The 12,724-nt window shown below is 42.8% G+C and overlaps 1 protein-coding gene across 2 annotated transcripts in view; it reads left to right on the top strand.

The window, feature by feature from the left end:
- Positions 1–3,950: 3,950 nt before the first annotated feature.
- TNFRSF13B (TNF receptor superfamily member 13B) overlaps positions 3,951–12,724 on the top strand; it is a 34,901-nt gene continuing 26,127 nt past the window's right edge. Inside the window, exons 1-2 of one of the 2 annotated variants that reach the window (XM_036741904.1) lie at positions 3,951–4,045; positions 10,219–10,359. In XM_036741904.1, coding sequence (XP_036597799.1) covers positions 10,251–10,359 — 109 coding nt within the window. In that variant the 5' untranslated portion in view covers positions 3,951–4,045; positions 10,219–10,250. The remainder of the gene's footprint in view (positions 4,046–10,218; positions 10,360–12,724) is intronic. The other variant, XM_036741903.1, reaches the window with a different exon arrangement.

Below are 12,724 nucleotides of genomic sequence, written 5' to 3' on the forward strand. Positions count from 1 at the left end.
CTAATATTCATGTTGCACTTTAAGATTTGCAAAGGGCTTGACAAATACCATCACATTGGATGCTCGCTTTAACTCTATATAGTAGGAGCTATTATCATCCCCATTATACAAATGAGGACACTGAGGCTGAGGGGTTAAGGGACTTGACCAGGGGTCTCAAGAGTAGAGTCTGAGGCAGAATTCAAACTCAGGTCTTTGTGCTTCCAAGTCCGGTGCTCTGTCTACTAAATCATTAGATGTCAGAATGATCTCTAGGGTACCTCCAAATTCTCAGTCAATCATTCAACCAAAATTTATTAAATACCCAGTATGTGCCAAATTAGTCACCAAGGATAAAAAGACAAAAGTGATAAATCCCTTATCCTCAGGGAGTTTATATTCTATTCATGGAGACAATACTTAACATATATAAGAATGTATAAAAATATGCAAAATAAATATAATCTAATTTTTTTGTGGGGTGGGGGAGACACTGACAGCTGGAGGATTAAGTGTCTTCATGGAGAAGGTATCCCCTGAGGAGGGTTGGTAAGGAAGCGAAGGATTCTAATTTGGGTGGAAAGGTGGCTTCCTACAGTCTTTTCCCACCCTAACCCCAACTTAGCTCTTGATGTCCCCCTTCATCTTCCACAACATTCTCCCTCCCCACACCATGAAGAAGACCCTTCCCCAAACTCTGGTCCATGTCTTTTGAGCATTGAGAGATTAAGTGGCTTGCCCAGGGTCATAAGGACAATATTTGTTGGAGAGGAGACACAGTAAGTGCTTAATAAATGCTTTTTAATTTGTTCATTCATTCATTCATTCAGTAAGCATTTATTTAGTGCCTACTATGTGTTAGGCTCTGGGAATGTAAAAAAATACAAATACTAGTCCCTGCCCTCAAGGAGCTGACAGTTTGCTAAAGGGGATATAACATTTACACAGATAAGTAGAGAAAAGATAATTTGAGGAGGGAGACTTTGTTTTTTTTGGCTCAACACAATATTAATCACTTATTAAAAACAAAAGATTTCTTCCTTTCTCCCATTCTCTCTTTTCCTCCGACCTCCAAAAAAGTGAAGAAGCAAGTATTAAAAACCTAGTATTTGGAGGATGTCAGCCTTAGCCTTTTCTAGTACGGCCATGGCCATGGGCTCTGGGAACTTGTGTGTGTTGGGGGTATCTATGAAATGTTGGCACCTCTGAGCCAGACTCGTCATTGCCGGGCTCCAGGTCTGGAAGCTTTTATGCAATTCTAGCAGAGTTCAGCCTTGATTCCACTTACACCTTCATAAAAACCTTGGGAGGCATGACTAGGGTGAAGGGGGAGGGGAAGAAGCCCTACTACGTGCCAGGTACTATGCAGAGTGGTTTTTTTCCCCCAACAAATATTATCTCATTGGATCTTACAACAACCCCTCGTGCTAGGTGCTAACATTATTTTAATTTTACAGCTAAGGAAACTGAGGTAAAGTGACGGTGTACTCAACATTACTTAGTAAGCATCACATCTCTTGTAGCTCTAAGACCTGTGCTTTTCCCAATGGTTCTTTTTTTTTTAATTAAGATTTTTTATTTTCAGTTTACAACACTCAGTTCCGCATAATTTTGAGTTCCAGATTTCCCCATCCCTCCCCCCTCCCTCCCCTAGATGGCATGGAATCCGATATATCTTCTACATATAGCTTCGCATTAAACTTATTTACACAATACCTGATGGTTCTGATTTCTGTACCTTGTTAATTATTTATTAAGTAGTTACTTAGTTCCAGGCCCTATGCTAAGTGTTGAACATACAAATAGAGGCAAAAAAACCCCAAAAACAAACCCAAACCTAACCCAGAGAAACTCACTTTCTAATGGGGGAAGACAACATGCAAACAACTACACACAAAATGGAAGTACAGTTATCCCCTCCACATGGAGGAGAGGGGGAAGGGGGAGTTAGGAGCACGCTCCCTCCCCACCCCCATCTGAAAAATCCATGTAAAAATTTTCGGCCCTCCCTTCGTACCAAAGAAGAAGTTGGAATTATTATGGTATTAAATGATAAAATATGTTGATTATTATACAATACTCAACATATATTTTATGCATTTCTGAGTTTCCAAACATTTTCTGTGTCATCTGCTGGCCTTTGCTTGTCATCTGCAGCTTCTACAAAACTCCCCCAAAATTCCCATTTAATTTCTTGTGCCCACCTGCCATGTATTGAAACCACAATGGGGAAAGTCATGATGTGGAAGGGATAACTGTAGTTGGAAGATACTCTCAGAGAGAAGGCAATAACAGTTGGGGTAGGAGGGCCATGGGACCAAGAAAATCTTCCTGCAGAAGGTGGGATTCGATCTGTGTTTTTTTTTTTTCTCCAGATTTTTACTTTATTCACATAGAAGAAGAGAGGGGGAAAACAAAATGATGAAGGCTCAGAAGAAGACTGAGATTATTTATCCTTTTAAATTCTCTATCTGTAAGTCTTATAATTATAAATTACACATTAGTAAGTGAAAGAACTGGTTTATTTTTTTTCAGCAACAAGTAGTCATTTAATTTTAGATTTTTAGAATTATTTTTAAAATAAATTTCTATCATTTATTATTTTATTTATTTATTATTTTTATTAAATATATTTTTAAATTTAAAAATATTTATTTTTAGTTTTCAACATTCACTTCTATAGGATTTTGAGTTGCACATTTTCTCCCCATCTCTCCTCTTCCCCTCTCCCCGCACTCCAAGGCTCTACATGTACATTCGTATTAAACCTATTTTCAAATTAGTCACTCGATCTGTGTCTTAAAGGAAACCAGGGAAACTAGAAGGTGGAGGGCTGAGCATTCTGAGCATGGGGTTTGGCCAATGCAAAGGCATGGAAATAAATGGGAGATGGAGCGTTGTATGTGAAATATGACAAAGTGGCCAGCGTTGGTGGGAGGAGAGTAAAGCATCAGAAGACTATAAAGACAGAAAGGAGCCAAGTTGCGTAGGGTTTTAAATGGCAAAGAGTGGATTTTATATTTGATCCTGGAGGTAATAGGGAGCCACAGCAAGGTTAGAGGGGTGATGAGGTCAGACCTGTAATTGAGGAAGATCTTTTGGGAAATGAATGTTAGGGAAGGGGAGGAACAGGAGGGATGTTGTGAAGCTAGAAATGACAAGTAGAAGACAGGAGAGGAGGAAAGCCTGCTCGCGTGGTGAGGGAGGTAGAGGGACAGTCTATAAACGATAAAGCAGAGTAAGAAATATTCTGACTCCCCTGTGATGACCATGAGTAAAAGTGGGACCAGTACTGGAAAGGGCAGCCAGCAGGACAGCATCACCAGGAGGGAGAAAGGTCTTGTTCCGACTCTTCGCGACCCTATTTTGGGGTTTTCTTGGCAAATATACTGGAGTGATTTGCCATTTCCTTCTCCAGCTCATTTGACAGATGAGGAAACTGAGGCAAACTGGGTTAAGGTGACTTGCCCAGAGTCACACAGCTAGTGACTACATGAAGCTGGATTTGAACTCAGGAAGAAGATAAATCTTTCTGACTCCAGGCCCAGTGCTCTATCCACCGAGCTGCCCGAATAATGTGCCTAGTACAGTATGCATTCCATAAATATATGATAGACTTGGATAAGATTCACTGGGCAAGGGGGCAGCTAGGTGGTGCAGTGAGTAGAGCACCGGCCCTGGAGTCAGGAGGACCTGAGTTCAAATCCGGCCTCAGACACTTGACACATGTACTAGCTGTGTGACCTTGGGCAAGTCACTTAACCCCAATTGCCCTGCCAAAAAGGAAAAAAAAAAAAAAAGATTCACCGGGCATGGCTAAGCTGCCAGCTCCAGTGTGCCCTAGAGATTACGTGTGCATACATATGTATGCATGGGCAGGCCTGTGGCTGATTTACATATTAAAAGTTTGGGGGAAAAACCCAGGAAACATACAGCATAGACGCTAATCAAATCTAAGGCTAATAATAAACCTACTGAGTAATGGGTAAGGCCTGGGACTGTAGTTCCTTGTGAGGGAGCAGAAGTCGAGCAAGGTGAGAGAACAGCCTTTTGCGGAAGAAGAGATGTGAGTATCTTCCCAGACCCTTTGTGGGACATAGGGAACGGGGAAGTGGTCACATGGGAGTGAGAACGGGAGTGAGGCTGAGGAAGCAGAGTTGACTTGATGGAAATGGGATTGTCTTGGGAGCTGGAAGAGGCTCAGAGAGTATTTTAGGTCTGGAAGATAGTCCAGAGGTTCAGTCTAGTTCCCACGGAGCTCAGCCGGCGTGTGTGGTTCAAGGCAGATGACAGCCAGGAGGGTTCTAACTATAACTTAGCACCCATAAAGGAGATGATAGGATCAGAGATCTAGAGCTGGAAGGAAGGCCATCTGGCCCAATTCTCTCACTTTACAGATGAGGAAATGGAGGTAGCCCCAGGAGGTAGTAAATACTGTGAGGTTGAGATGAGACCCAAAGTCCTCTGTCTCAAAATCCATGTTTTTGCATTGCACCGAACTAGAAAATGATCGGGAAAATTTCAAAAGCTAGCCGCACTCTGTAAATACAAGGGATTATAGTCTATTACTGTAGCCTGGGGAGCACAGGGCAACCAAATTCATTCCTTTCTCTCCTCCGTCTCATGAAAGAAGGGGAGGGGAGCGAGGCCTTTCTTGTTTTCAGCCTTGAAGGCTAGGTCTCAGCACTGCCATCAAGGAAACCCCATCTTCCTTCTTTCTGAATCTTTGGAAAAGACAGGGTAGGCCACAAACCATTAGAGCAAGAAAGAAGAGGAAAGAGAAGCTCTTGAGAAATGGGAAACGTCAAAAAACTTTTCTTTAATCTGCAGAAAGTTTAGCCAATCTTAGTCGTCAGCATGGTGCCAGCACGTCAAACATCAGACCCAGAACTGAATGTCTTGCCCTTTTATTTTACAGACAAGACAACTGAGTCTGAGGAGGATTAAGGAACTCCTCCACATAGGTAGCAAGCATCGAAGGTGGAATTGGAACCCAAATTCTTAGAATGCTTTTGATAGCACCACATTGTCTCTCCTGGCTCACTTCGGTTTGAATTCTAGAATGATGGAACTGGAAGGGGCCTTAGAGGCCATCTGATTAGACTGCCTTAATTTCCCAAAGAAAGGAAGGGTCTTGCTTTACATCCTACAGTGGGTTCACAGCAGAGTCTGGGCTAAGTCCATGGGTCTTCCCATTTTCAGCCAGAAGCTCATTCCAGTTTACTAGGCTGCATCTCAGTTTACACCCATGAGGACAGGGAATGTGTTCTTTTTCCTCTCTAGAATTCCTATAGCCCATAACCTGAAAGACTAACGGGCACACAGAATGTGCTCGAGTATTTATCACTGAGCGGGGTGGGTGGTCATGAAGCATAAAACGATCCTGTCCCTACTTGGACGTGAGTCCGAGTAGCCTTGGACATGAATCATAAGTCCGAATAACTTATAGTGACTCATGATATACATACACAGATATATATTACATATATGTAGTCATATACACATTACATTTAGATAGACACGCATACATAAAGATATACAGATATACATGGGGAAGTAGATAAGGTAGACGATTGAGACTCCAGGCTAGGCTCAAGCGTTCCCAACCTTGTATTTCTCTGCCTCTGCTTTTGGGTGTTGGTTATTTTTAGCACAACAGAGCTTTGCCATTTTTTTTTCATTCAGCCAGATTTATCACTGTTGCCCCAAAGGCAAATTCAACTGGTGGGACTACCACAGAGGGAGGTACACCTCAGGTGCAGTTGCACCACAAGAGGAGGCAGCTTGTCTCCCAGGAGCATCACCAACAGTCCTCAGACCTTAGGAGGAGGAGCTAGAGGGGTACGGTAATGGTACAAGATGGATGCTAAGGTCTTGAGGCCTGGGTTGGTGGTTCCACAGACTGCTAGTGGGAGAAAATACCCACTCCGCAAGATGTTGGCCCTCTGGAAAAAAAGCCTTGGTTGCCCTGCTCTGGTTACAACCCTGTATTTGACAAATTTGACAAATCTATACATATGTGTGTGTATTTGTGTTTGGATAGACAGACAGACAGATAGATAATGTTTGTATGGGTGGTCTAGATGCTGAGGGCTTTAAGTATCGAGAGGCAGAGATTTCGATAGGTTGAATATGAAGATAGGATTTGGTTAGATGTTACCTCCAGCCAACCACATACCTGAATGGGGTTTAAACATGCAAACAAACAAACTGCTTAAATACAAGATCCTATAAAAAAAGATCTGGGTTTACAGTAGGCCATATGCCCAATATGAGTCAATGGTACAAGATGGCGGCCCAAAGTGTCATTTCTGTCTTAGACTGTCTTAACAGAAACATTGTGTCTAGAGAGAAGGAAATGACAGGTGTTCCATACTTGTGGCCAGGCCACTTCTGGAGTATCATAGCCAGTGTTTGTGGGAGACAGTATGGCATAGTGGATAGAACACTAGATTGGGAGCAAGGAGCCCTAGATTTGAATCATACTTAAGATATCGTAGTTGTGTTACCAGTTAGTTGATCATTCAGAGCCTTTATTTCCTTATCTGCAAAATGGAAATAATAGATACCTACACTGTTTACTTCCCTTTGTTGTAAGGAAAAGTATTTTGCAGCACAAGATAAATGAATTTGTTATTATTATGGGTGATTCATTTTAATTTTTTTTTGGAGGGGGGAAGGGAGGGCAATTGGGGGTAAGTGACTTGCCCAAGGTCACACAGCTAGCAAGCGTGTCAAGCATCTGACGCTGCATTTGAACTCAGGTCCTCCTGACTCCAGGGCCGGTGCTCTACTCACTGCACCACCTAGCTGCTGCTGGGTGATTCATTTTAGGAAGAGTATTGACAATTAATCAATCAAACATTTATTAAGTACTTGTTGAGGGGATAGAGATACAAAGAATGAAACAATCCATACTCTTAAGGAGCTTCCATTCTAATAGGGGATAAGCTAAAGGGGCCCATGTGATTAGGGAGCACTGCCTCTGGAGACGGAGGATTTGGGATCAAATCCCACCTCTGACACCATCAGGGTGATCTTGCACAAATCATTTAAGTTCTATGGGCTTCGGTCTTCTTCATCTGTAAAATGGGGGTGGGGGAGGACTAGACTACAAGGCTTATAAAGTTCCACACGGTTCTAGATCAGTAATCTTACTGAATGAAATAAGGTTGTTTAGTCTAGAAGAGAGAAGACTTGAGTGAACGGGAATGTCGTCCTCAAGTATTTGGCGTGTTTAGCCCTCGAGGGAAGACCAAGGAGCGATGGGTGGAAATGGAAGAGGGGCTGATTTCTTTTCTTTTTGGGGGGTTGGGGGGGCTGATTTCTAGGGAGAACATTTCCCAGAAATCAGAGCTTCCCAGAGTGGAATGGACTAATTCAGGAGGCAGTGAGTCCCCCATCATTGAAAATCTTCAAATGGAGACTGAATGACCCTTTGTTGGGGAGGCTCTCAAGAGGAATCCTGCTTCAAGGATTTTGGATTAGAAGACTCCAAGGTCCTTTCTGATGCCGTGGTTCTGGAATAAGCTAGAAAGCCACTGACAATTATGTTAAACTTTGAATGATAATAATTTAAATCTTTATATAATGTGGTTAAGATTTACGCTAGCACTTTCCTCATAAGAATGTTAGGAGGCAGGTGGACAAATAGGACTATCCCCATGTGACAGATGGGCAAGCAGGCTTGACCATAGTCACAGAGCTAGTAAATGTCAGAGGCAGGATTCGAATCTAGATCTCCGGACTCCAAGTCTGACACTCTACTTACTACCCCACAATGCCTAATTAAGTCAAGTATTTTCTGAGCCACTAGAAAAATCTTTTAATTTCCATGTACTTATTTTCAAAATAAAGAAAAGAAGGCTAAGCAATAACGAATAGAACACGTTGCCTCATAGGCATATAGTTCTAGAGCTGGAAGGGACCTCAGAAGCCATCTGATCCAACCTTCTTACTTTGCAGATGAATTGCCCAAGGTCTTACATTGGGATTTGAACTCAGGTCCTCAAACTCTAGGGTCCATTACTGTTCAGTTGTTTCACTCATGACCAACTCTTCATGACCCCATTTGGAGTTTTCTTGACAAAGATATTGAAGCGATTTGCCATTTCCTTCTCTAGCTCATGCAGCAAACAGGGTGAAGTGACTTGCCCAGGGTCATATAGCTAGCAAGTGTCTGAAGCTGGCATTGAACTCATGAAGATGAGTCTTCCTGACTCCAAGCCCAGCATTCTATCCACTGTACCAGGGTCCATATTTTTTCCACTATTTCATCATGCTTCCACAGTCTTCCTCTCATGCCTTATTATGGTAGTGGAGTTTCATTGGTACCTTTTGTTTATATATTTATATATTTATATTTATTTATACACATAAATAAACATTATATATTTACATATGAATTATATATTTTATATTATATTTATAGCCATTTCCTAAGAAAAAAGCAGCAAAGAATCCTGGGAATATTGCATGGCCCCTCTCCCACTCACACCGTAGTGAGCTCTCATGAATAAGAGTCTCACAGGATGGGTTGGCATGGACAGGCTGGAGTCTTTATCACTACAAGGAATTCCTACATAAATAAGCTCGTAGATCTATTAGTGTTTGAGTAATTTCTCAGCATGCCACCTTCCCCATTGTCTCCTGAATTGTTGCTTGAATCAATGATACATGATCAAACAAAACCAACCACCCCAGTGACCTCATCTCTCAGCCTACAACATTCTGAACTCAGACACCACTTGCTCTTGCCCTTACAAGAGGATGGAGCACCTCTTTGCACAATCTTAAAAGTGCATTCGACCTTAAGGTCTTCCCCTCCCAGGTTGATTTTTTTTTTTTGACTAGGTAAAAGAGGCCATTCTCTGCCTCATTTCTTCCCTAGCCTTAATCACTGGATGGGTATGACCTCAGTCAAACTGAGACCTGGGAAAGACCTTAGCTTAAAAAGGCCAAAGTTGCCCACTGCCTCCAGGGCCACCTCCAGTCCTCCTGGTCTATATCTTGCCACTGGGCCCAGATGGCTCTGGAGGAGACAGTGAGGCTGGTGACTTTGCACAGCCCTGCCTCACTTAAATCCAATTCACTTTCAAGTCAAGACATCACCCTCCTGACGTCACTGGTCCTCTTTGAGAAAGAAGGGTGGACAACAACAGCCTTTGGACAGAGAAGGGAACATTACGGTTGATATTAACAATATTCCTGCCATGTTCATACCACCAGCATGTTAGTTCAGGTCTGTATCGCTTCTCGCTTGGACTATTACAATAGCCTTTTGGTAGGTCTTCTTGTACCTGATTTCTTCCCTTTCCAATCCATCTTCACCCCAGCTGCCACGTTGGCCTTCCTAAAACACAAATCTGATTTTTGTCACTCCCTTCTCCAAGATCCTCCGATGGCTCCCCTTGCCTCTAGGATAAAACACAGATTCTCCAGTTTGGCATCTGAAGCTCTTCACTGTCTGGCTCCACTGTATCCTTTGAAGTCGAGACTGATTTCATCTGACTCCCTCTCACCTTCAGTGTTCCAGCCCAACTGCCTACTTCCTGGGCTTTGTTCCATCTCCTGCCCCTGCGACTGCACAGGGTGTACCCCATGCCTGGAAAGCTCTCTCTGCCTTTCAGCTTAAGCACCAGGCCTTATGGGAGGCCTTTTCCAATCCTTGCGCCCATCGTTAGTACTATCCCCTACCCCAAAATAACTTTGTATATATTTTAGATGAACTTAGTGTCCCAGTTGCTTCTTCTTGGTAGAATGTAAGCTTGTTGAAGGCAAGAATTGTTTTGTTTTTTACTTTTTTTTCCCCATAGCTCCTAATATGATACTTGGAACAGAGTAGGCTCTTAATAAATACTTCTATAATGAATATGCCACCTCCTTCAGGGATCCTTTCCTGACTCTACTTGCTGTTTGTCTTTTCTCCCTCCTAAAACGATATTCCACGTATGTTTATATTTTCTATTCCTCCAGTAGAATGTAAGCTTCTCGAGGGCAGGAACTTTTTTTGTTGTTTTATTTTTGCGTCTCTCCCCCATCACAGTTCATTGCACAAATGCTTGATAGATAAATGCTTATTGGATTGGATATTGCTCATTTCAAGGGTTTTGAGTGCAAATGCTCTGATCTCAGGCTTTGAGCAGCCAAGCCCCTTGAAGGCTCTCTTAGGTGTAGAGTGAACCAAACCCTCAGGCTGTGGTCCAACTAGACCCTCCTCATCCCTCTTCTGTTTCACAGCTATCATCAAGCCTTACCTATGGTGGAGGACCATGAAACGCTGCCTGAAGGAAGAGTACTGGGACTTGCTAGTACACGACTGTGTCCCCTGTGAGCATCTATGCCGCAGACCCAACCACAGGAGCTGTGACATGTTTTGCAGTAAGTCCTGGAGAAGGGATCTTGGGAGCATAGATTTTGAGCTGGGAGGGACCTTGGAGGCTACAAGATCCATTTTCCAGATGAGGAAACTGAGGCTCAGAGAGTATAAGTGACTTACCCATGGCTACATAGTTAGTAAGTGGCAGAGCTGGGATTTGGACTCTGGTGTGCTGGCCCTGGGGGACTGGATAACTGGACTAAGCCCTAGCATAACCCTCTCTAGACATGGCAGCCTCTGCCTGGACACACTAAACTCACCTTGACTGGGAGCCAGGAGACATGGGTACTAGCCTCTTCCCTAGCATAGCTAGGGTCACGTAGTATGTGACCTTGGCCAATTCCCTCATGAGATGATCCCTAAGAGTCTCTACAACTCTGACATCTCATGGTTCTGGGGGACCTGATCAAAGGTTTAAAAACCAAACCAATTAATCAGAAAACATCTCTATGTGCCAGCCACAAATTGGGGTGGGGTGGGGGACACTGGGCTCAGACCTAAAAGCAATTTTCAAGAATACATGGCTGTAACAACAATGTGGCTAGCAGCTGCTGTTGAGGTGTAAGACCCAAAGAGACCAGCAACAAGAGCTGCCAGGACAGGTTCTTTGATCTGCTTTTCTAAGGAAAACAACTTTTCTTAGGAAAGACTAACAATCTCACTTTAATCAAACATTCATCTATCATTCATTTAGTTCAGGGGGAAAAAGCCAGCACCCTGAACTTCAGAGCAAATACAAATAGAAATTACAAACATCAACAGACTAACCTTGTGTGATTCAAATCACAATTCACAGTTACCAGGAAAGCATCAACATATGGGTTTACAAGAGGGGGGTGGGGGGGGGTGGGCTCTTAACAATGGGTGCTTAGAGTCTCTTCAAGTCACATGACACTCTTCCAGTGAGTGAGAGTCCCAAACAAAATGCTAACCTCTGATTTTATATACTCTTTATAGGGCCCTGAGGCTTCACATCTAATCAGTAAAAGGGTGTGGGCCTGGGGCTTTGGACCTAGTAAGGCTTAATCAAAGACACTTGATTATTTTATCATTCTAAAAGAGAAAACAGTAAAAAAAAAAGTCCCACCCTAAATTACTGTAACAGTAGCCAATGATCATTCAGTGACTAGCACGGCATTTTTTGTATAGCTCAATAAATGCTTGTTGATTAATATCCATTCACCCAAATCTTTCAATGTTCAGCCTTCAGTAATTATTAATTAAAGGCCTACTGTAAACACAGCACTATGGAGTACACAAAGGCAAATAATGATAACATTAGCTAGTATTTATATAATGCTTAAAGCATTTTACATATATTATCTTTGGTTTTCACAATAATCCTATGCAGTAGATGAGACTATTACCCCATTTTACAGATGAGAAAACTGATACTGAGAGAGGTTAAGTGATGTGCCCAGGGGCACACAGTTAGCAAATGTCTGAGGCGGGGTTTGAAATGGGCACTTCCTTACTGCAGGCCCAGTGCTCTCTCCACTGTAGTATCTTCTTACCCTCAGAGTCAGAGAGCTAGAAGGAACCTTAGACAAAGGGGACCGACCGCCTTTACAGAATCCCTTGCCTCCTTTTGAACAGTGTCGCCTCCTCCTTGGCCTTTAGCTTGGCCTTTCCTGCTCTCCCTCTTTTCCCCAGTAGCTAGTTTAATATTCCTGGAAATTACTTTGTATAGTTGTTTTTTTTAAACGTCCTTGGATGTGTGCATGTTGTCTCTCCTCTCCTCCACCTAACAGAATGCAAACTCCTTGAGGGCAAGCTCTGCTTCATGTTTGCCTCTGTACCTCCAGAGCCTAACACAGTGCTTGGCACGTAAATCAGTGCTTTTTGGATGAAGAGAGGCCCAGAAAGAGGGGGAATGACTTAGTACATGCACTTTCTTCTCTGTTTCAAAATGTCATGTTACTGAAATAATAAATATGAAAGACAATTACACACATCACCGCCTTAGGAGAGTGAGCAAAGGCTGTGGCATCATTTAGAATAATTTGGTCTGAAGTTAAAGGAAGAGGTGAGTAAAGAGCTTTGGATTCTTATCATGATCCTACTGCTCATTTATATGTCCATGGGCTGGTCGCTGATTCTCTGTGCCTCAGTTTCCCTACTTATTCCCTACTTATTCCACAGAGCAATTGTGAAAATTAAATGAGACAACAGATAAGGGAAGATTTTGGAAATGAAGGCGTTGCAGATCAGCTCCCTTTACAGCAGAAATTCTGTACAACGAGAAGAGGGTGAAGCTCCCACCAATGGCCACATGTTCATCCCAGAACTGATCCAATAAAGTCAGAACCTCTTAGAGTTTGTTTGTTGTGGGTTTGGACCTGGATGATAAGAAACCTCAAAGCAGCA

The sequence above is a fragment of the Trichosurus vulpecula genome, chromosome 1, assembly GCF_011100635.1.
Source record: "Trichosurus vulpecula isolate mTriVul1 chromosome 1, mTriVul1.pri, whole genome shotgun sequence".
NCBI classification, from domain to species: Eukaryota; Metazoa; Chordata; class Mammalia; order Diprotodontia; family Phalangeridae; genus Trichosurus; species Trichosurus vulpecula.